At 47.9% G+C, this 23661-nt stretch overlaps 8 protein-coding genes across 8 annotated transcripts; 3 read left to right on the top strand and 5 right to left on the bottom strand.

Annotated features, from left to right (window-relative positions):
- Nucleotides 1-1847: 1847 nt before the first annotated feature.
- Nucleotides 1848-5557, top strand: DFL_009098 (uncharacterized protein; the record flags this gene model as incomplete). The annotated part of the gene is made up of 6 exons (XM_067638928.1): nt 1848-1984; nt 2064-2229; nt 2313-2574; nt 2639-3898; nt 4037-5308; nt 5370-5557. The coding sequence occupies 6 exons, from the start codon at nt 1848-1850 to the stop codon at nt 5555-5557; spliced, it is 3285 nt and encodes a 1094-aa protein (XP_067486768.1).
- Nucleotides 5558-6512: 955 nt separating this feature from the next.
- On the bottom strand, nt 6513-7066 carry DFL_009097 (uncharacterized protein; the record flags this gene model as incomplete). Its single annotated transcript, XM_067638927.1, has 2 exons — nt 6513-6748; nt 6823-7066. The coding sequence occupies 2 exons, from the start codon at nt 7064-7066 to the stop codon at nt 6513-6515; spliced, it is 480 nt and encodes a 159-aa protein (XP_067486767.1).
- Nucleotides 7067-7347: 281 nt separating this feature from the next.
- Nucleotides 7348-8061, bottom strand: DFL_009096 (uncharacterized protein; the record flags this gene model as incomplete). Its single annotated transcript, XM_067638926.1, has 1 exon — nt 7348-8061. The coding sequence occupies one exon, from the start codon at nt 8059-8061 to the stop codon at nt 7348-7350; it is 714 nt and encodes a 237-aa protein (XP_067486766.1).
- A 2665-nt stretch (nt 8062-10726) lies between these two features.
- Nucleotides 10727-12974, top strand: DFL_009095 (uncharacterized protein; the record flags this gene model as incomplete). Its single annotated transcript, XM_067638925.1, has 4 exons — nt 10727-10781; nt 10848-10887; nt 10984-11231; nt 11311-12974. The coding sequence occupies 4 exons, from the start codon at nt 10727-10729 to the stop codon at nt 12972-12974; spliced, it is 2007 nt and encodes a 668-aa protein (XP_067486765.1).
- A 1256-nt stretch (nt 12975-14230) lies between these two features.
- DFL_009094 (uncharacterized protein) lies at nt 14231-15875 on the bottom strand (the record flags this gene model as incomplete). The annotated part of the gene is made up of 5 exons (XM_067638924.1): nt 14231-14562; nt 14631-14936; nt 14998-15336; nt 15431-15788; nt 15855-15875. The coding sequence occupies 5 exons, from the start codon at nt 15873-15875 to the stop codon at nt 14231-14233; spliced, it is 1356 nt and encodes a 451-aa protein (XP_067486764.1).
- Nucleotides 15876-16454: 579 nt separating this feature from the next.
- On the top strand, nt 16455-17555 carry DFL_009093 (mitochondrial 54S ribosomal protein uL3m; the record flags this gene model as incomplete). Its single annotated transcript, XM_067638923.1, has 3 exons — nt 16455-17039; nt 17111-17324; nt 17389-17555. 3 exons carry the CDS (start codon nt 16455-16457, stop codon nt 17553-17555), a joined length of 966 nt encoding a protein of 321 aa, XP_067486763.1.
- A 279-nt stretch (nt 17556-17834) lies between these two features.
- DFL_009092 (uncharacterized protein) lies at nt 17835-18713 on the bottom strand (the record flags this gene model as incomplete). The annotated part of the gene is made up of 3 exons (XM_067638922.1): nt 17835-18316; nt 18388-18453; nt 18521-18713. The coding sequence occupies 3 exons, from the start codon at nt 18711-18713 to the stop codon at nt 17835-17837; spliced, it is 741 nt and encodes a 246-aa protein (XP_067486762.1).
- A 1461-nt stretch (nt 18714-20174) lies between these two features.
- On the bottom strand, nt 20175-20861 carry DFL_009091 (uncharacterized protein; the record flags this gene model as incomplete). The annotated part of the gene is made up of 2 exons (XM_067638921.1): nt 20175-20618; nt 20709-20861. 2 exons carry the CDS (start codon nt 20859-20861, stop codon nt 20175-20177), a joined length of 597 nt encoding a protein of 198 aa, XP_067486761.1.
- Between the last annotated feature and the right edge of the window lie 2800 nt (nt 20862-23661).

Raw genomic sequence — 23661 nt, 5'->3', positions numbered from 1 at the left:
TCCATTCTCGAAAGAGGTGTCCTTATATCGTACCGGGAAAAGAGAGCTCGGGTTCCTGAATACGGAACATTTATTATCTCATATTATATCCTTCCATATCGCAGCTCCCAAGGTATGTACGGTACGTTATACATGTAAATAGTACGTAACCTTGACTGACGGTAATACTTCTTCGAACGAAAAGAGACAATGAGGCTCATGTGATATCTGCTTGCGGTTATCCGGAGTTAGCTAGCTGCTGCATTGCATATTGTCAGTTGACATGACCTGCAGTTATGTCCATCCCCGCAGACATACCGTATATCCACATGTATATCTACATGTATATCCGCCACTGAATAGTAGCATACCGGCAATGGTCTAGAAGGTTGCAATGATAAATGATATAGGTAGAGGAGAGAGAGAGAGGATTGTTGTGGTTGCAGTTGCGGTCGTTGGTTGTCGTTCTAGCTGTCCGTGTGATCATCAACTCAAGATCTTTCCCTCCCTCTTTCTCTCTCTCCAAACAGACCGACAGCTAGTAATAGTAATTCTAATAAACCACCGCAAACCAACATCTCCAACATCTCCATCCTATCATCGCCATCATCTTCTTCGGCTTCATCGTTCCTTTCCTCCCGATCATACCAATTCCCTACCCATCTGCTCCCTAGCATCCTAGGCTTGTCGTTGTCGTCGTCCTCACCGGTCTTCTATCAGGTACAGACATACGGTACCTTCCCTTTTGTCTGTCCGTCTCTGCAAGTCAGAAAGAACGACTCAGGAAGCTCCACAAGACCACCACCAATACCACCTCTTCTCCTATCATATCCCACTATCCCTCATCCGACCCCTCCTTCAATTCAGCCTCGAGCTCGTTATCATCAGGCACGCATCAAAGCCTCACACCACCCCTTGGTCGTGTTTCCAAGCAGCAATTGTATCTTCTTTTGGAAAACCAACAGGTGCACACTACTCAAGCCGACGGTACCGACTCTTCTCTCGCGTTCTTTCTCCACACTTTTGAAAGAGCCTTCTTTTGCTTCTTGCTTGATCCTTTTTATCGGGCTCTGCTCTCCCTTTTTTTTAAACTTCGGGTTCTATTATATTCAGGCTTCAACCTTTTAATCTCTCTCCCATCTTGCATTTCACGGCCGTTCAATCCCTCTGCTTCGTCGTCTTCTTCTTCTTTCCTACATTCTATCGATACGGAAGCTGGTCTCCTCCTCCTCCCTGCTTCCTTTTTTTTTTAAAAAAAAGCTTGTAGCTTTTATTAGGCATTGCGGGCGTTTGTTCATCCTTATCCCGCCCCAAATCCCGCCCACACAAGACACTCACACACACACGGTGCACTCGTCGACCAAACGACTCCCGACAATCTCTCTTTGTCGCCCGTCTAGATCTCTCAGATCTCGCCTTTCCCGATTGATACCATCGTCTGGAAGCTGAATTCTTCCTTCTTCGGGATACCAGGATTATTTGTTGGGTGACTGGTGTGGTTTCTCTTCTCCGTGTTCTGTAAGATATCCCCATCCATTTTCGCCAACATCCTTCCGCCATGTGAGACTCCCTTTCTTTTCCTTCCCTTCCCTCCCCTCCTTCTCCCTCCCTTCTAGAACCTCGAACTTCTAGACTACCAATTGACCATCTACATCTGTGATGGATCACTCTCGCCACTTATAGCTTATTTCCCCCCACCCCACCCCTGCTAACATCGCCAATTTCATTTATAGTTCACCGCGAACCAGAAACCACCGAACCCTTGACCCTGACCCTTCCCCGCATAATATCGCCTCTCGTCGGAAAGCTCCAGCTCCCCGTAAACATAGCTTGATCGTAATCGCTAGATAGCTATTCATTCATACAGAATGGCGACAACAGCTGCGCCAGCACCATCCACTTCCGGCCAACCAGCTGGACCTGGAGGTCGGTCTCAAATTAAAGTTGGATCGAACCAAAACATGAACAGGCGGAACGTGCAGAGCCCTGTTGATGGCGGGCAAAAGTAAGGAGCTCGAAAGGAGCACCACCTTCTCCTCTATATATGCATGACACGCGCGGCTTACCGTCTTTGATCTGCGCAGTAAAAGAAATACCACCCACAAGCCTTGGGGCCAGCAAAGCCACGCTGGCGGACAAGCAAAGTACCAACCACCGAACGCCATTAACAATCAAAAAAAGCTGGCGGAGACCGATACATCGGACAAACACATGAACGACCGAACCGTTTACCTGCTGGGAAATTGTGTGGTATGTATATCATCGATCATAAATCTTTGTTAGATCGTCGGCATGAGGGAATATCCACTAACACCATCTGTTCTCCGATATAGGGCAGAAAGGCCGTCGCAACTATTAAAAGCGGGGCCCGATTCCAAGGTATATACTCGGGCTCTTCCATGACTGGCGACTTCGGCTGCGTCTTGAAGTTTGCCAAGCAAATTGGGGGACCACAAGGAGAGGAAGACAACTTTGTCACCGGCTATATCGGTGGTGGATACGAGAAAACCCTCATCATCGAACCGAAGGATTTGATGGACCTTGAAGTTGCTGACGTTCCCCTGGAGTCGGGTGAAGTTTTCCCCAACCAGAATGGTAAACATGATAACCATACCTCTCGGCTATCGCCAAAATAACTAACTGCTGTCTCGTCACTCAGGTACTGGACAATTCAAGACGGATGTCGAGATCTCTGGCAATCAGCCGATCAGGGAACGTGAACTTCAGCGATGGCAGGCCGATGATGGCTCCGCCGGCCTCGGATTGGAAGAGACCAACGACGCACGAGGCCCGGAGAAGAAATGGGATCAGTTCGAAACCAATGAGCGGCTGTTCGGCGTCAAGAGCGATTTCGACGAGAACCTCTACACAACATCGATAGATAAGAGCCACCCCTCATACCAACAACGGGAGGCTTTGGCTGCCCAGCTTGCCCGAGAAATCGAAACTAGCGGCAACGGCGGCGCGATCAGTGCTCACCAGGCGGAGGAACGTGGGTTGAAGGTTGACGATAGTGGGTTTGACGAGGAAGACAAGTATAGCGGTGTCCAGCGTGCTCCACCCCCTACGGCGACGGCTGCTCCGGGCACGCAGAAGTACATGCCACCTGCTCTGCGAGCTCAAGCCTCCGCACCGCCGGCAGCACCATCAGCGGCTCCCGTGGCCAAAGAAGCGCCGAAGGAGGCGCCAAAAGATGCCGTCACCGGCGAACCCGCCACCGCTCAACATGCTTCGGACGCGTCTGGGAAACCCGAAGTGACGAAGAAACCGGCGACTACCGCTGCTGCCGCTACCAGCACCGCCCCCCCTGCTACCACAACTCCAGCTGTCACCGCTCCAATCCCAACGATCACAGAACAAGCTCCTTCGCCCCAACCTCCATCTATCTCTTCATTCAAACCCGAAGAGCCTAAGCCCAAGGACAAGACCCTGCTTCCAGAATCTGTCAAGAAGGCGTCCATCCCGGTTGCCGTCCCGGTTATCCCTATCCACAAGGGCTCCGAAGGCTCCGTGCAAATCCCCACTACTGCCGCCGGAGCTTCGGATACATTGGTAAGGGTAAAAGATGCTTTCCGACAGTTTGGAGCTACGGAACGCGAACGCGTGGAGAGGAAACGGCAGCAAATGGTTAAAAAGGATAAAGATGTTAAGCTCCAAGATCTTAAGAAGTTCGCACAGAGCTTTAAACTGAACACTCCTGTGCCTCAAGATCTCGTCCCCATCCTTGCTAAGGACAAGGCCAAGCAGGATGAAATCATCGAGAAGTCAAAAGCAAATGCCGCCGCTCACGCTCAAGTTAAGAAGCAACCTCCCACATCGCAAACCACCGCCGGCACAACCACTGCTGGTACTCAATCGAGTCTCCGAACACCAATTCCAGCCCCGCCTAGCCAAGCGGCAAACACCAGCACACTGTCAGGTCAGAATATTCCGCTACCCGATAAAAACGGGCTCAGCAAGGCTCCAATCCCAGCAATCCCCCCACGACACCCTTCCGGATATCGCTCTGATAGACCGCAACCTCTTCCAGCTAACATGAACTTACCTCCTGCTCCAGGTTCCCGCCTCCTAAGCGATAAGATCAGACACAACCAGCAGATGAAGCAAACCGGTCAATACGGAAACATGCCGGCCCCGATCCCCGTCGTCGACCATTCTACCCCACCGCCCACCGGGCCCGCTGCCATGCAACCGAAGGTCTTTTCACCAACAGGTCCGAAACCGAACCCCCGGGCCATGGAATTCCGTCCGAGCCCCTTCGCCCCGGTTTTCACTCCTGGTACGAACGGACCTGCCGCTCCCGCCGCCCCAGCGACCGCTTCTCCGGCCCCCTCGACTTCCTCGCGCGCCACCAGTCCTTCGGTGTTTTTCGGCTCAAAGAAGCCCAAGTCGATTGAAGAGAGGATATCCGTTAGTGGCACTTTTGACCCGTTCAAGAGAATGAAGCAGGAAGCCGAACAGAACAAAGAAAAGGCGCCCACCGGCGGGGACAAACACCATTTGATCCAAGGTTTTATCGTCAAGCCATGGTCTACCCAGCCAACGTGGTCGGTGAAGCCGGAAAATGTAGAAAAGAAATATGCGGAGGTGTTCGAAAAGAGTGAGCCATCGACAGCTGCTGCGACTCCGCAGAACCAAACCCACCAGAACAACAGCCATCCACCACACCACCCACCTCACCCGGCGGGGCATCCCATCCCAACCCATATCACCCAAAATCCGCACATGCCCCATGAGAGACACCCTGGCCCTCACATCCCAACATTCTCCGGTCCGACCCCGCATTTTGGAGAGGAGCCGCATGGCCGACATGTCAGCTCCCCGCCTAATGTTCTCCCCTCCCCTTCGATGCAAAACGCAAGCATCCCTACACAGTTTGGCTCACCCGGGGCCCACCACGCCATCGTCTACCCGAATCACGGCCAGGTACCGCCACATTACGGGGTCTTGGGGCAGAACGGGCAGTTCGGAGGGTATCGAGGAGGATACGCCGCCGGGCCACAATTTATGCAACCGCCTGGCGCTGCCGGCGGTGCATCACCAATGGTGATGGGTGCCCAAGCACAAACACCCATCCCGTTCATGATGCCAGGGATAGGAGGGCCGTTCATACAACCACAAGGCATGTATTCTCCCCACCAGATACATGCCTATCCCGGGCAGCCTGCGGGTCCACCACCCCCACCCTCCGGTGGATACCCCAGTCCTGGAAGAGGTGCACCGATGATGATGCACCAAAGCTCACAGCAAGGACACCAAACACCGGTTCCGGCTCCGATGATGCTTAGCATGTCGGGCGGACCGGCAGGTCATCCGCCCCAACACAACAGTAAGAATACCAGCTTGCGATATACCTTAAATTGAAATCATTTGCTAACTCGATGGATTAGTGATGCGACCGTTCCATGGCCCTCCTCCTTTCAACCAACATCCAGGAGGCCAACATCATCTACAGAATCAGTACGGACAACATCCAGGTGGGCGAGGTGGAGGCGGTTACTCGCACCACAATAGCTTACCTAGCCACCCATCCGGACCATCTAATATCCCTCACGAGAATACCGAAGAGTCGAAATAAGTCGACAGACTTGCATTCCTAGGCATATTTCCATACCTTTTCGGGTCTTAATTCTACGATGGTACGATTCTACGAATGTGACGACTGCACAGCTAGCGCGGACCGACAAAAGCATGATGACTTGCATTGATGGCGTGAACGGCGTATACATTATTGTGTGTGTGTATGTGGGGCGTATCTGCGCCCTTCGATTCGATCTCTTTGTAAAGATACCAATTTAACATTCTATATTTTCTTTTTCAATATTATCTTTCTTTTCTTTTTTTTTTGCTTTTCCTCTAAAAAGCTCGTTTATGATTTTTGTTTGAGAAGTGCAGGCATCCCCAGGGGGCATTACGTGGATAACGGAACCGACATCATACCTTTGGGCTATTTGTATCATGGATGGATGCATGGTGGCGTTCTCTTGGGCGGGATCGAAGTTAACTGGGATCTCGAATATCTATCTATCCATTTTTTCTACTTTTGTTATCCCGTGATCCCGGGTCCTTTTCAAACGTCTTGCTGAAGATATTTCTTTCGTTCAAAGGGACTTTCCCCGTCATAATGCTAGATATTGCAAACAAGTAGTCATCTGGGATTTATATATCAGGTGTCTGGGGTCCAAAGCAAGATATCTAGAGGCGGTTTCTGTAAATTAGCCATGGTTTGTCTAATACCAAAAGACGAGAAATGACCACCTCTCTCGTCAGTCTTTATATTTGATATCATAAGTTATGCTGCTGTTGTGAGAGTATCATACGACGGGTATCTTTGTAAAAATCAACGAAATCGCAAACTTGTAAACAAAAGGAAGTATAAATATGCACATGTCGTTATCATTTCCATAGCGTTTTGAGAAGACCTGCTCTCAACCCCCCAAAATGTCCTGGTTTCGATAGCTATCCAAGCACGAGCCGATATAGAGCCAGCCAGCTTTCCGCTTCTTATCCAAAGTAATTTGCCATTTTTTCTGTTATCGAAACTCCGGTTCTGCTTCAGCGGCCTGCTGGTCGTCGTGTAGCTGTGTAGGTATTCTGACGAGCATTTCGGGGTAGATTTGCTTCTCTTGGGTTTCTTGATCGTCCTCCTCCATTTTATCTTCGTTTGTACTGGTTTCTTCGGGGAGCTTGGGAGGTTGCTGCAGATGGGCTGAAGCTAAACTTATCGCCCTCAGCACATTATGCCAGTTCGCGAGGACCGTCGCCACCACTGTAACAATTAGCACCTTCCCTCTACAGCTATTTTTTTATTTAAAAAAAACCTAGTAGACTTGGATAAAATACCTTCAGTCCCATCCGACAAAGTTCCAAGCTTCGCTTCAAGCTCTCCAAGCTGTTTCGCAAGGTTTGCGGATAAATCGCGTAACTGCTTTAAATTTTCCAACTCGATTTTCTTTTCATTGATGCGGCTTATCAGTTGAGGTTGTTGGGCACCGGTTCCTCCTCCTACTCCTGTTCCTCCGAAGGCGAGTTGAAAGCCTGGACCGACGGAGGATTGGCGGAAGTGGGTTGAGTAGCGGTTTGCCATTATGATGGATGTTCCGCGGGCGAGAGGAGGGTAGGAGGGATGATGTTGAAAGTGTGGGTAGGTGTGGTGCCGGTTATGCGAGGTTTACTGGGATAAGCCCGTGTTGCGGATCGAGAGATACGAATAAGGTAATGCGCCCAATCCGCTGTCCAGATATTAACTACCAACTGTGGATATATACATGCAGAAGACTCCGTCCCAGAACCAACTGTAGCTGAACCAAAAAAAAACTCCAAACTCCAAACTCCAAACTCGGGTATAGACAAAATTTCAGAAAAAACCTATGATTGCGAAATAGATAATTGATTGATCAAAGCTTGTTCATGTGCACCCGCCTCACGTTCGGATTCAACTAACAACTTGAGTCTGATATCACCGCCCTTCGTTTTTCCTAAAGATAATGATACTTTGAAGTATTTCCCTTCCTTAAGCGTATGACCAACGGTTTCCATGCCTTCGCATGTATCTCGAAGGTATGAAGCGACGGATCCGTGGTCACATGTGCTCAATGTTTCGTAAAATCGTGTTTTGCCGCTAGAATTCCCATTTGCAGCTGCATTTTCGGCATAGACGTCCATCCCGTCGATATACAACTCCGTTCCAGGTTTTAACAAAGGATCAGATAGATATATTGTCAAATCCGCTTCAGGTGACCAATCTACCACTTCACCATCATCATTCCTGTGAAAAATGCAGGGTGCAAACCCCGTAGTTGTCCTAACGAATCCAGTACGGTACTTTACGACGTTGTGAAATTGTGGTGCGGGGTCGAAGATGTTGCCATTTTCTGATGATGACGGTGAAGATGGCGAGGAAGAGGAGGGTACGGAGGCTTTGTAGCAGTCGTCTAGGAGGGTGTCGGATGTATCGATATAATGTTGCCAGGTTTTGCAGACTTGGCGGAGGATGGATTGCTGTAGCCAGTCTGAGGATTCGAGGATTAGGTATTGGACTCCGAGAGGGAGTTCTGGGAGAAACTGGGGTGGGTGGGACATGGTCATTTGAGGTCGTCGTAGATTTCGAATAGATAGATAGGTTATATAGTGGATCTAACTGTAGACGAATGACTATAGACGAATGACTATAGACGCCGGATATAACTCGATGTAGCAAAGCAAGGAAATATGTGTGCAACCAAATATCTCTTGGCTTGAAGCTAGACCGAGACCTATAGAATATATAATCCGATATAAAGAAGGGCTGTAGGGTAAGAGGCTCGCCATTGTTTAAATACTTCGCCTCCCCTTAATTAATTGGTATCAATTGGTCAACAAAGTCTACCTGGTCAATTGGCCAACTGCCGAGGGTCCCACTTCTATATCTTAATAGTTTAAAATGGGGGTTTTCGAAACGGATTACATGATTACAGTTGGGAATATCTTTTGTGCTCGACCAAGCTCGCACTGTTACACACGACACGATTCCGTCCAGCGTAGGAGATAATTGAGAAGATCCAAGAAAAAAAAGGAAAAGAAAAGACGGTATTAATGATTGCAGCTGTCAATTTCCGTTCAAAGTCTTTCGAAACAAAGCTAGATGCTAAATTCCGAAGCTTGTTCCGAAGGAACATTCTATTTTTTGGACAGAGGTGTGGTCCGTCGCGGGGCGGAACCTTTTTTGGCTTTGGTTGTAGTTAACGTTTCGGTCCCTTTTATTCCTTTTGTTTTTTGGGTATCAACACGGGACCTTCGGGATTGATACACGAGACCAGGGGTCATTCTGTTTTTTCTCCTGTCATTGATTTTTTTTTTTTTTTTTTTTTTTTTCTAGGCCCTCCTAGGGCACCGAGACTGGACTTTTTGCCACAATGGGCAAAATGTAAAACTGGTGAGGGGGGTGTGGGGTTTTATGCGCTAGATAAACATGGTTCGTGTCTTTTTTTTTTGTAGGCATGGAATAGAATTGAACCCGGATGGATTCATGCGGATCTTTTTTTTTCTTTTTTTTTGATTAGCGCAGTGCTTGATTGGCTATCGATGGTTTCGATTGGATGGCGGAAAAGAGAAGAGAAAGTATATCGTTGCGCGGACGAAACAAAATACCACAACATACCGTTGAATTCTGCATTGAAAATCCCACATCCCCCATGTGGCCTCATGCTCCGTGATATTTTTTTACGGATTTTTTTAGTATCCGCATTTACCTCCTCAGGAGTCGTTAGTCGTCCGGAGCTAGCCCAGGACCCCTTCCTTTCTCTCGGCGGGGAAGAAGACAAGGCACGGACAGGCCGAAATTCGAATAACTATTACTGCTTAGCTAGTCCGGAGTAGGGGATCGTGACGACGAGAGAAATCAGGACCCTTGCGCGTGGTGGCGCGCTTATCTAGGGTTTGATAAATTAGGCTCACGGGTGTACTGGTCCTGCCGAATGGCACTAGTCAAATATCTTTTTTTTCTTCGATGAATCCTTCGTGATTCATAAGAGGTATTTCTGATGAAATGGTTACGACGGAGGCCTGGTGCATGTGATTTTACGAGAATCTACATGCTTAAAGAAGGAAGATGATCGTAGCATCGATACTACCTTGTTCGATGGAACGTAGAAACGTGTGCAGGTACACGTGGAAACATAGGTAAGGCGGTTTTTTTTTCCTTTCGTCTTTTCGGCGCCGCCGGTATAAAACGATCAAGGACGTTTTACGCTTCGAGAATGACCTTCCAACAGAGGCTTGTGTGTCCGATTGATATAGACACTCGTGATTTCGATACGTCGGTTCTCTCAATTTTTGGGTAGGTAGATGTAAGGAAGCTGCATATGCCATATGCATTACCAGGCTACCTCCATGATATACGATATCCTTCTGAGATTTTTTGTTTTTACCATCATAGTCAGAGACGCACAGTCTATTAGTTTGTAAGCTGGTGAGGTAAGAGGGTATCGAATAAGGGGAGTGCAATAGCAAATAGGCTTAGTCTGGAGTAGTATGTATACTCTCATACATGCTTGTGTAGTCTAGAAGAGTGGCTAGTGACAGCAGGGCGTCCGTCATAAATGGCCGTGCTAGTCGACTCCGTCGTCGCGTTGTGTGGCGGTTGTGCGAATAGTATCATGTGACCATTTTGGGTTTCAGAATGGAATTTAAACCCTTACCCCTCCGAAACCATGGCACCCCCGAGATATGTAGAAGTCGGAGGAGACACTGTATACACCAGCGTGTTGTTGAGGGTGACGATGATGATGGTATGGTGATAGTGATTTTGTGTTGTTAGTGTCAAATTACCACACATGTGTTGTGCCTGCCGGAAAGGGACAGAAATGGGCATCCTAATCGGGAACTCTGTTTGTTATTATGGGCTGGAGTTACCCTGCTCAACCTGGCCTGGCCTGCACCTGTCTCGGCCTCACGTTTCACGATCAATAAACTTCTTCCGAAAGAACATTTCTTTCTGGTTTCAGCTTCCTTACTTCCGCCTCACCTTCTTCTTCTTCCTTGGACACGCGTTTGAAATTGAAATTGAAATTAAAATTGAAATTGAAATTGGAAAAAAACAACGACGTCCCGATAATTGTTCCGACACTTCAACCTTCAATCATCTTGAATCATCATTTTCATCTGAATTCTTCTTCATTCGTCTCATCGGAAACAAGAATCCTATCACCCGAAACCTCCATCCCACTCGCTGTCGCATGAGAACGGAAGATACATATATTTACAAAAGATGGCGAAGTTGAGTAGTGTCAACCAACAGCCTGGTTTGGATGACCTTGAATCCTGTACGATGATGATGCCCTCTCCCTTCAATTGTTTATTTTGGTCTAACCTGTTGCCTACTTTGATAGTGAAACGGCGATACCAGCGACAAAACAGGGAGCTTGCCAGGTACGTAAATTTCCATTTCCATTCTTTCTCATTCGTTTTATCAGCATCTTCCCCAGAAGGGTAGTCTGGTTTTGTTCTAACATTTTTTGTTTACAGAGCCAATGCTACTCAGCAACAAACAATATCAGCTCTCAATGCCGAAATCTCCCAACATTCTACAGAAAACCTCCGATTGAGGGCCGAGATTATAAGTCTACGAAAGCAACTCGACGAAAGAGATGCGCAGGGCTTGACACCCGTTTCTGCAAAAGCAAAGTCCTTACTTCAAGAGAAACTGGCCGAGATTGCAGGTCTAATAAATGAGTTGAGCGACAATGGGGTTGATCGAAAGACACGAATCCCTGGTACGTTCTTGACTCTAGTGATTACACTATTTTTTTTTCCCTTCTAGATCGGTGCTAATGTTTGAGGCTGGAACTCTAGGTAGCCGATTTCCACTAGCCGTCAAGCCAGACCTCACTGGCCGAGAGCGACCAGAAGGGTTCCTTTCTGACATTCCTGAATATAACGAACGTGTATCACCTGCTACCCCGAGACGACCATTCGTTTGCCTTGGACCACGCGTAGACGCCATAGTCCGAGCCGCTGAGGAAGGGTCACCGATCAAGGATTACTACCTTCCTCTACAAGAGTTCAACTCGGGCATGTTTGATGTTCGACCCCGACGCAAAAGGAATAGCAATAGTTCCGAATCCCTGATTGCCGAAAGAGTACCTGTATCGAGCTTCAATTCCGACTTGCAAGCTGGTGCAGCTGCATCGCCACAAAAGAGGAAATGGGATTCGGTGCTTACAACTGAGGAGTTGGGTGCTATTTTGCGCTCGCCTATGGTGAAGGACTCCGATCTTATGCGTCCCGCGACCCCACCATCGACTGATCCCGAAGAGGTTAAGATGACTCTTTCGACAACATCTGGGAAGGAAGCTAAGGACACCGATACCGACGCTCCGTTGAAGAAGGAGAGCACCTCTGCAGCTTCACCGGTTAAGCTCGATCTGGCTACAGCATCGAGATTTTTGTCTTCCAACCGAAAGAGCTTGGAAAATGTTCGAGATTTGGTTAACCAGCCGACACCTGAATTGGAGCCAACTCCTGAACCCGAACTCCAAGTTGAATCGGTACCATCGCCTACCCTAGCGCCATTAGCGGAATCTCGACGTGCTCTGGAGCCCAAGTCCACCAACGTCCACGTCGGCCTTTCACCTGCCAAGTTACCAACGGTTGCGGATTTCGAATATGTGAAGAAGGATAAGACCTCTCCCAGAGATAGGGAGTCTGTGAAGAAGGCTAGCCGGATGTCATCGAAGCCGATTGTTGTTCAGGGCGTTGAGAACACTATGGTCGAAGAGAAAGCTGCTGGTGCTGAGAGGAGCCGACGTACTCGAGGAGTCGCGGTTAATTATGCACTTCCGGCATTGAACAAGAAGATGAGACGGGATACTGAGGCGCTGGTTGATGCTGTTACCGGGATTAGACCCAAGCGACGGACCTCGACTGCTGAAGAAGGGGCTGTTGAGGACATCGAGAGGAGGACCAGCAAGATGAGTATTCATCATGATGCGAAACGTGAAGCCGAGCGACCCAGAAACATCCCCGATCGATCGGGAAGCAGAATGTCCGAGCAAGAACTCGACAAGATGATGACAGAGAAGGTTCGGGATGCGGAGGGGGGTCGGGACAGGGAAAGGGAGGCACGGATTAGGGAAGCTCGAAAGGATTTATATGAATTTACGACAGCCAATTCTTCTGCGACCGATGCTCTTGATATCGCTCGGAGGACATCGCTCGGGAGTCACCAGAGGAGGACTTCCGGGGGACTTTCAGGAATCTCGGCTATCAGCAGTAGCACAAGAGATGGGGATAAGATGACGTCTGCACCAGCATCCTCGGGCAATGTTAAGTCTGCAAGCGACATTATTGAGGAGAGAAGGCGAAGGCGCGCGACCCTCGCTGCTACGGGGACGTCTACTGCCACTGCCACTACCGGAGAAGTGAAGGCTAGGAGGTCAGTGGAGTTCGCAAGCTCCGTCATCGACAGGGAGAGGGGTGGAGTGACCGATAGGAGGAGGAGGAGTATGGTTGTCTAATTGCTGGCGGCTTTGTTTTCTTTACCTCTTTCCCTTCTCTATTTTCTCTTTCCTTATCCTCCCCATCTCTCTCTCTCTCTTACACCATCTACACACACACATTCCTTCTCACACATTTTCCTTTTCCTTTGTCTACTCTCTTCAAACCCCTTACACTTTTTTAACGACCCGGCCATTGCATTTTGGCTGTTTATGACACATTTGGGGTTGGTGATAACCGAAGGGCATATCGTTTATAATTCTTTTCGCCCTTCAACCCCAATCCACTTCTTTTCTCTTTTGGAGTCCTTTGAACTTTAATTATAAGCATGCATGGTTTTTTTTTTATGCTCTTGTTGTATTGAGATGAAACTGCAACTTTATACGGCTGTTTTTTTCTGTCGAACCCTTTTTGTTCGCTATAATGTTATCTGGCGTTTTTTTGCTGGGGGTGGTTTTTATATATTCTTCCCTCTCCTCCCCATTTTTGATAGGTTTGGTCGAACTTATGGATCTAATTCCTTTTTTCCTCCTGAGTTAATTACGACTGTCCCCTTCTGTATAACTAACTCTTTTGCAGATGGGATTTTGTTGTATATTATTGAGTGTTGGGGAATTTCAACAATCTCAAATAGTACCGTCTCTATGCCGTGATTCGGATGGGACATGCATCCTTGAAATTTTTTTAAATTTTTTTTATTTGTGACTTGCTCTGCTAGACTGATACCCATGAGTTTACAAAATTATACGTTTCAAGATGGGTTTTATATTCCGTATCGGAAGTAAGCACGTAGTATCGTATCCGGTGCACGAGGCTCGTGCATCGAAAATGGGTTACACTTCCAAAAGAGAAGAGGAGATGAAAAAGGAGAATATCATTTCAAAATAATGTCAAGATGGCGGAGGGGAGAGGGAAAAGAAGAAGAATAAGGGAAAGACCAAGACCAGGATCCCATTTCATCAGGTTCAATTAAGGGCTGCTAGGAGACTAGGCTGCTAGCTCAAGTTAACTATCGACATGCAAGTTTTTTTTTGTCCCAAATACAGAGAAGGAGAAGGGGGGCATCATTCGAACAAGACTATCATCCAAACCAAAAAAAAAAAAAAAAGAAGGAAGAAGGAAGGAAACAGCAAGGGTGACGAAGCCAAAAGAGTAATAAAAAAAAAGTCGATAACATGTATACAAAGGAGACAAGTATGAAAACAGCGAATGTTCAGGGTTTTCTCCGTTCTCTCTAAAACAGTAGAGAAATATATTTTTTTTTCTTTTGTTTTGCTTACTTCGTTGTATTCTTAGTTCCAGTCTCCTGCGGTCCCGTCTTTGTGGATGTAGTCTGAATATTATCATGTTCGTCATCCGAATCTGCTAATTGGAAGGGGTCATTTGAAATAGGCGTAGGATCTACGGTTGCCAGGGGGGCCCATTTACTACCTGTTGTTGGAGCGGGCCCTGTGGCACCTGTAGGGTTTGAAGAAGATGTATTGGGTTTTCGGTAGAGGTCTTCTTCGGATTGGTCTGCGAAGCCGACGGTTTTTCGAGGGGCTCCAGAGGGGTTTGTGGGGTTTGAGCCGAAGAGGTTTGGGTTTGCGAGGGGGCGGCGGCGGGATTCTGTATACGGAATATCGATCAGTGGTTTTTGTTAAGAGGAAATGAATGAGAGAGTCGGTTATGCATACCTTCGCCACTGTTATCCCTTAGCTCAAGGTGACTAAAGTCGCCTTGTATAACCTCTGGGTCTGCGTCGTATCCATCGCCGGAACGTCTACTCGAGTACCGTTGTGGGTATTGTTGTGACCTTTGGCCTTGTCCCTGTCCCTGTCCTTGACCTTGACCTCTTCCGGCGCCATGTTGCTGCTGTTGAGGGTGTCCGTCTTCTTCCTCGCCTGCGATCTTTTTACTAAAGTCGGTGAGGAATTTGTTGAATTTTGTTTGGGTGTCTAGGAAGCCCTTTTTGAGGTTGTCGCGGAGGACGGGGAGGTCGTCTGGAAATATCATGTTAGTTATGGTATACTACTCAATTAGAGTGTATGAATGCGGTAATACCATCAAAGAACGAGCGCTCTCTATCATCCTCTTCCTGAGGATGCTGTCTTCGTCTCTGTTGCTGCTGTTGTTCGGGGTAATTCCCATATCCACCACGACCCTGACGGTTTTCACGGGGAAGACCGCCGTAATGTTCGGCTAGCTGTCGAGCATATAATTCGTCGGCTTCCATTTGGGAAGCCGGAGTCGAGGTTTGAGGTTGAGGTTGGTCATTGTAGACGTTCGCAGGGTTGTAGTGGTCGCTTGATCTGAAGTCGCGGGGTTGTTGTTGGCGGGGGCGGGGTGGTTGTGGTGGTGGGGGTTCTTCGATTTCGACGGCGGCGGAGGGGTCTGACATGCCTGTTTTTTCTTGTGTATCAGTATGTCATCCCTCTATACTATCACAGAATAATAGCGACAGTAGCAGTGGTGGTATGTTTGGTATGGATATTACCTAGCAAAGCATTAAAGGCAGGCTCAACCCTCCCTCCCGAAGCCGTCAAAACAGCCTTAATAACCGAAACTTCAATATCCGGAAAGGCCTCGGCCAAGGTCGCAACATTTTGTTCAAACTTCGATACAGGTCTTGGAGGCTTTGGAGGCGGGGCTTCCTCTCCCTCCTCTGCTACGGATTCGACAGTTGGTGCCGGAGGGGCTGTTACTGTCTGCGAAGCAGCGGGGGGTGCTGTGACGGTGGGGCCGTCGGTGGATTTGAGGGGTTTTGTGGTGGGTTCTTCTAGTGGTTCTTCGCGGAGGAGACCGTCGTCGGGAGATGGTGAACGTTCTTTGGGGGGGACGGTGGGGGGAACGTCCTGTTTTTTGCATACATTGTTAGTATGGGGGTGTTCAGAGGGTAGGGAAGCTTGTGATGGAGGTACCTTATCTGCTGTACCGCTCATGATTGCGGGGGTACCTGCTACGGTTGTGTAGATGCTTTAAAAACGGTTTGTCTGACTGTTAATCTGGCGCGCTTGATACCGAAGATGGTATGTTACTGTCTGCTGGTCTCTTTCCGCGGGGAAGGGGTGTAGCCAGCGAAGGTGGTGTGGTAGTGGTGATGTCGAAGGTCGAAGGTTGTGGGATATCGATATGTGAGCTTCGGGACTCTAGTAGGCAGCTTGCGACAACCATATATAGTAATTACTTAAAAAGTAATGGAGAGATTGTAATTCAGGCGAAAGCACATGCTAAGGAGCTTCTGGTTTATATTTTTAAGTCATGTCTACGTATGCGCAGCAATATTGAAGTCTGATATGAAGCATTGCGTAGGCAGCTTGCATCAGCATCAGCCTCCCTCGGAAGGTTCGCCACAGCCCATCTCACCAGCCACACATGGAGCGTGTTCACTAGCCACAGCGCCACAGCTCGAAAACTTCACGAACCTCAAACAGCTAACGATATTCGAAACCTCAAACATTCAACTTTAACCTCAACTCCAAACAGTTGCTCTCCACCAATTGAGTTGGCAATCGAATGTCATGTCCGCGGTGACCTGCTGCCGTCAGCACCCGCTGCGGCCCCTAAAAATACTCCAAATACAATGTCGTCCGTTCTCCACAACCCCCACCCGCTCCGTCACCCCGCGAAAAGTCCGTAAACCAACCCTCCTCCCCGGTGCCGCCGGTGTCCCCGAAACCTCTGCTCTACCGTTGCTCCAAAACTCCCCGGTAGCTGCATTACTCCGCCGTCGCGATCCCTTCCGTACCGGTGTCATAGCTCGCAAGAAGGGTATGACCGCCCTCTTCGATGCAAAGGGTACCAGAACAGCATGTACGATCCTTCAAATCGACCGTTGTCAGGTTATGACGAACAAAACCCGTCAGGAACATGGGTATTGGGCGGTACAAGTCGGTGCCGGCGAAAGGAATCCCAAGAACGTTACAAAACCCATGTTGGGACACTTTGCGAAATGCGAGACCAGTCCGAAGCAGGTTATTAAAGAGTTTAGAATTAGAGATGAGAGGGGACTTATGAAACCGGGGAGCTTGATAAATGCAAATTGGTTTCGGAAGGGTCAGTTGGTCGATTTGAGGGCTAACAGTAAGGGAAAGGGGTTTGCTGGCGTACGTCCTATCCATTTATCTATTATGTTTGACATGAAGATTGTGCTAACATGTTCATTGCGAATGTTTAGGGTATGAAAAGACACGGCTTCTCCGGTCAACCTGCCTCCCACGGTAACTCGTTGATGCACAGAGCTATGGGTTCCGCCGGTCAATCGCAGGGTGGTGGTTCTCGTGTGCTTCCCGGGAAACGCATGGCCGGTAGGATGGGTGGCGAACGGGTCACCATTCCGCTCGTCAAGGTCCTGGATGTGAATAACCACCTTAACACTGTCGTCGTCAGGGGTATGCGTTCTCTCCGCTGCAGAATCCGAGACTTTATGATGGAAGCTAATGAAATTATGTTTAGGTTGTGTTCCTGGCCCTATCGATGGGATTGTCACGATACAGGATGCTAGATTATCCCATCCTCCTAGTATTTCCACTTCGTATAGGAAATCTATGGTTCATAACCGTAGCAAGAAGACACCGACACCGGCGGAAGGAAAAACTGAGGTTTTGATCGCAGCTGCGTAAATTTTCCCGCCTCTTGAACTTACATACGCCCTTTTCCTGTAAGATATTATTATATATAGTACCGTTTATTTTTCAGACTTCAATACCCATTATTACTATTTACTACCGCAAATAAAAGGCTCCAAAATGAAAAATCAACCATTGCCTGTGCGCCAAAATCAACATTTCCAAACCCGGTCGTATCACATATCCGCATATCCTCAATTGCAAAACAAACCACAATTGCACAAGCCCAGCTTGTCCTGCCATCAAATATCCTCGAAAACCAAGTAGTTGTAACTACTTCTTCGCAATCTTCCTAAACTCCTCCCTCACAATCTTCAAAAACTTGGCAATACTCCTCGTCTCATTCAACGTATCCAAACACTTCTGCTTCGTCGCCTCGTCCAACTTCGGCCTCGCCCCAATAATCTCATAATCCCTACTCTCAACGCTAAGCACGATCTCAAACTCCCTTTCCAAATCCCGTTCGTCGATGACCGTGAATATAAACCTAACATGATCCAACCTCCCCGCTCCTTCGATTCTCAATCCCAAATAATCCTCCCAGAATGCCAGTTCTGGTTGGTTATGATTTGCTTGACTTGCCAGAGCTTGTTTTTCTTCGAGGAGCTTCTGACGACGTTTTTGGATCGCCAGGGATTGTTCGCGGAGTTGGGAGGACAGGGTTTCGTTTTCGGATTGGCGGGAGGAACGTTCGGATTTTATGGCGGCGATTTCGGATTCTAGGTCTGCTGTTTCTTGGATTTCTTTCTCCGTGTCTTTTTTGGTTTTTCCGATGTTAGGGGAAGGGACCGCTTCTGGAGAGGGAAGAGGGGAGGATACTACATACTGGCAGCTATCTTGATCTCCTCCTGTTCAAAATGTTCAATATTCTTCTTCACGGTCTTTTGGTTCTCTATAATGTATCCCCATCACCCGTTAATATGACCGAATCCCACCTCATAAGAAATAAAAGAGGGTACCATTCAAATCCGCCAAATCCCTCCCAAACGCCGTCCGAGCTTCCAGCGCCTTCTCCCGTCTCTTCTCAATAAACTCATCAAACGCCGCCGTAAATTTTGCCATCCGCTCCTTGAGCTCGTCGAACCCGAAGTTTACATTTGGTAGTTGCGCCGCAATGTTCGGCGGGACGGAGGCGGTTTCTAAGCTCGTCATCGTTTGATTATATTTCGCTCCGATGGTTCGAGTATGATATGGTGGGAATGTCCGAGATAGCTTAAGCTGTTGGTAGTTCGGCAAGATCCTTGAGCGATAGTCGCAATTTGTTCGCGTTGTCCCCGCGCCTAATTGTCTGTTTTGAGCCGGGCCCTGGGTTTCCACAACAACAAACTAAAGCCCTCTGTATCAACGGTTCAATCGATTTTATATTTTAGCCGCGCCCTCCGAAAGAGCAAGGGAGGGGTAGCTATAGCTCATATAGTTTGTGGTGTATAGGTTACTTTCTACTATACCATGTACTGTACATACCTTACTATTTGAGCCAGCTGCATTGCATATCGACCAAACCCCATCGATAGACGTTCCTGTCTTGACACGTCGTATATTATGCAATGCACATTGACATTTTACGTTCTAGGAAATTGTGCATGTGAAGGATATTTTTTAGGGGGGGGCGAAGGATCTGGATTATAGCGGGGAACCCTGTTGATAAGCTCATTAAATTACGAGAAATCTACATACTTTTGCAAGTGGTAAAGAAGTTATATTTTGCTTTTTTAAAATGTTTCTTTCCTTCTATCTTTTTCCATGACCTTAGGCTTCCCCCACCTCGATCCCCACGCTTCTCATCGTATTCCCCTTTCCGCCCCGTCTACCTGTAAAGTATATGTACAAGTTATATACAGTAGTATCTATATACAAGATACATGATGTAGGGGAAAAAAACACCCTCCACCATATCGTATCATTTGCGAGAAAGAAGAAAAATGGCTATGACGATTATGCATGTGGTTATCGAAAGGAGGGAAAGATATTCCTGCCAAATAGCCTCCCCTCCCTTTTATTCCCTGCTAAATCGGTGTGATTCCTCCTAGTCTGTGAAGGAAAGAGGACGGAAAAGGACAATTGAAGGGAATATAGGACGGAGAACTTGTGACGGTGCGGAGGAGAAAGACGGGGGTGTGACGTCTCTTTAGTTAGAAGTAATATCCAAAGGAAAGGAATCTATAAACTTTTTGTGATGAAGAAAGGAAAAGAGAGAAAGAAAAAAAAAAGACGAGGCTCGTATCCGTCTAGTAAGGAGAGGGTTCCAGTTCATAAGAGCGCAGTGTTTTATACTGTAGAAAACTGTATGAAAGAAAAAGGAAGAATTCCTGGGAAGGAAAAAAAGTGTGTTCCTTAAAGAAGGAAGATGAAACTGAAAAGAAACTCGAAAGGAAAGAAAAACCGCTAAAACTCCGAAGCGATGTAAAAAGAGAAAAACCCAGAGTAAAAATACAATGCCGTGACACGAAAACTTTTGGAGAAGTGGAGAAGAGTCGTCATACGGATGCCCAAGGGGGAGAAGTCCTCAAGAGTTGGTATGGTTTATTTGGTAGTAACTGTTGAAAAAAGCTGCCGTGTCACGAGAGAAGTGAAGATTATTCACTGCCGATGTCCAGTAGAGGGATTAAGGATTTAAGCAGACGGCGGTGCGGATGCTGCAGCCATCGCCGGTAACGATGAGCCTTGGTCTCGGAGGTCGTTCCAAGCCTGCCTGCTCATCCTCAAAACACTTTCGAACCCTTCCCGTCCAAGACTAGCGTTCTGGCCGAATCGTTCAACGGACCAGTCTTCGATCTTATTGCAGAATCGGCTGAAACCGCCGGCGGCCTTGAATTGAGCATCCTGTTCAAAGAGCGTCTTTGTTTCGGGGTTCGAAGGGTCCGGCCGGTATGTGACGGTCTCGAAAACGGATAACAGGTTGCTAAAGGTGAGATTCTGGGATTCCATGCGAACGATCTTCGCTACGGGGTCGACGTAGGAGATTTCTCGGACATAAGAGACGTCAGCTCCACCGACGACGACCGTAAGCCACCTCGGGACGGACTGCTTGCATGCGATCAATCGTTCCGTCCGCAGCTGCAGATAGAGATGAAGCTAGGTTAGAATCGGAAAACAGACCGAGATAGAAAACAGGCGGACGGACGGATGGATATGGAAAAGACTTACGATTCCGGTGGCGGGGTCAATTGACCGACTGAGAGTATCGACGGAGACGACATGGGAGGCCTTGTCGTTCCAGGCACAGTATTTCCTCCAGTTCGCCCGAGATACCTCCTCCCAGGAGTAGTCGAATGTGCACTTTGATTCGAAGACCTTCATTGTTCCGCTGTATAAAAAATTATGTAGCTGGACTGATGAGGCAAGGGTTTGTCGGATGAGAAAAAATAGGGCCAAAGTGTTGCAGGAAGGAAGGTTTTCTATTCCTGAGCAGATATTTCCCGATTTATTCAATGGACGGAATCTCGGTGGCAGGGAGAGGGGTGATGAAGCCGCGAGAGAGAGAGGAAGGGGAGGGGAGGAAGAGGGTGAGAGAAAAAAGAGAGAGGAAGCTGAGATGATATTAAAAAGAGGAGTGTCGTCTGCCTGTTACTATTTCTGAGGCTAGTCGAATACAGTTCTGTGAGGGATAAACCTTTTTTTTTTTTTTTTTTCGGTCAAACCCAACTGACAACCACCAGCCCGATCTCGTTATCAGCAGCCAATAGCACTCCGTCTTATACGCTAGCTGCCAGCTCAAGCACATGCAAGCGCAAGATTCTATGTCGAGTATCTTTAAAAATATATCCAGATCGAGAAGATTACATTTGCAAGATGATGCAGTGCCAGGAGGAATGCTGATGGTAGCTGAAGCCGAAACCACTCGGACCGGTCCTGGACCTTATATAAGATGGTCGGGGAAAAGGGCGGGATCGGAGCACCGCGGTGTGGCAAGCTTGAGTGTTCGAGTTCTCCTCGGGTACGGGATGCATATGATATCTGATATACACCAATCAGCAGCCGGCCGACATCTGCTAAAACTTCCTGACTTATCGAAGCCAAAAAAAAACGTCATGTGGGTCCGATCCAGGTCAGGCCAATCCCCTTCTAGCCACCGATGCGACGCTCTGAATCCGGCTGGCTTCGAGAAGCTCCCGTCGAAGTCTTGCCTCAGAGGTCCCTGCAGATCTAGCGGCGTAGGGCTTGCCTGCTGGGTCCGATCGAACTCTCAAACGTCATTACCAACGGTTTTCCAGATCGCCATCTTGAGAGATCGATTTAATCGATTCCCACTTCAACTATGTTACGGACATGGGGGGGATGCTACATAGCTTAGCGACTTTAACTTCACGCTATCATACGGCAGGTCCACCCTCCTGCCTCAGGCGTATGTACATCTTGCCAGGGATCCCACGACATTCACCAAAAACTCGAACCAATGCATTGTATTCCTCTTCGCATCTGTGATAGCAAATCAATTCCTTCGCTGAACATTTCGCGATTTAAAATAGAATGTTACGCGATTTAATCCTTGCGCCCCGAACCGAGCGAAACCCGCGGCAATATACTTTCCAGACCAGACTAATGAAGAAAAACGCAAAAAAGAGAAATGATTTCCTCGCCAATGCTAAACTACAATTAATTTGAGGTTCCACCGCAGAGCCAGTCACCAGACTAGCAGAGGCATTCGGGATTAGCCTCTTTTCTCCATCTTGAAGAAATGCTGCTTTTGTCTCGGGAGAAAGCGTTTGTGGAGAATTTCTAGGTTCGATTGTCTTGGCTCTGCGCGCTGCTGAAATTGCAAGAGATATGGGTTTCAAATTGAGCGGCCTTTGCTCTTCCCCAACTGAAGTTGTCACCTCATGATGCGAGCCTATACTGACAGGCAAACGCAATGCAGTGCATAGGGGAGTCTGGCTCAACCAGTCCGGATAAACCGGTCCTCCTATTTGAGAAAAAACGTATCTATATCTACCATTTTAATTGGACGATATGGTGATTTGGTGCGCAGAACATCGCCATTTGATGACTTGTGCGTGGGTGTACGCATCCGCCTGCCAACCAGCTGAGCAGACAGGACAGTACAGACAGATGGACAGATGCAAGCCAGCAGATACTATGACACAGCGAATGCCTCGCGTTTTAGGGAGGGCACATCCTTCATTTTTATATACGGCGTATAAAAAGCTCGTGCTTTTGTAGACAGTACTACGACACCTCACCATTCCGATGAAAACAGAGACAGGAATAAGGGCAGCTAGGGTTGGACACAGTGGTATCCGGTACTCGAGGAAACACCAGTACATTATACTGCATCACGGGAATGAAGGGGACGGGAAAAAAAGGCGAGGGCGGGAGAAGGGAAAAAGAGAGAAGAGACCTGACTACCCCCGAAGACTTTGACCACCCCGATCAATTATAGACCGACCAGCTTGCTGCTGGATCCTTTTGGTCAAGGAGCAAAGCACATCAAGCAAAGCAAAACAAATAGACTACTCAGAACGGAGGTTGTGCGTTTGAGTTCTGCGGTGTGCGCCCAGTCTCCGTTATTATGTGGTGGGCAGGACCAGGCATAATAAGAATAGGAATAAGGTATGGACCACACACCATTTTACCTGGACCGATTTGATTATTTTTCTCTTTCCCACCTCCGGTCGTCGTCTCTTCTTCCTCCCCTTTCCCACCACGCCGAAATCTTCCTCAGAAAACCACCCAGAATCATCCTCCGGATACTGCACCATCAGGGTATGTTATTTCTCACTTTTTCATCAGTGATTTGTGGATATTTGTGACAATATCTTCGCGCCTATCCGTTGGTTCTCTTAGCCCAGAGCTGTTTGTTTTCTCTCCCCTTCTTCGTTTTCGCCCATATAACACCATCTGTCCCATATAAATTTCCTATAGAGAACAGAACATTCACCGCCTCGCGCAACGTCTCACCTCGCTTGCGCGGACACTGCAGACACACCTTCAAATCGCGTTCTTTTTTTTTCTTTCTAATTTATCAAAACAATTGCTTATCAAGCATCGCGGCTTTATTCGCATCTCGTGTTTTTTTCTCTCTGTATCTTCCCTTGCTTCTTCCTTTTTGTGTGTGGTGGCTGTACTTTTTTTTTTTTTTTTTTTTGGTGGTCACCTTCGC

Source organism: Arthrobotrys flagrans, assembly GCF_004000055.1.
Source record: "Arthrobotrys flagrans strain CBS H-5679 chromosome Unknown unitig_1, whole genome shotgun sequence".
Classification (NCBI taxonomy): Eukaryota; Fungi; Ascomycota; class Orbiliomycetes; order Orbiliales; family Orbiliaceae; genus Arthrobotrys; species Arthrobotrys flagrans.
The sequence above is the reverse complement of the archived record's forward strand: the minus strand, read 5'-3'. Positions and strand labels throughout refer to the sequence as shown.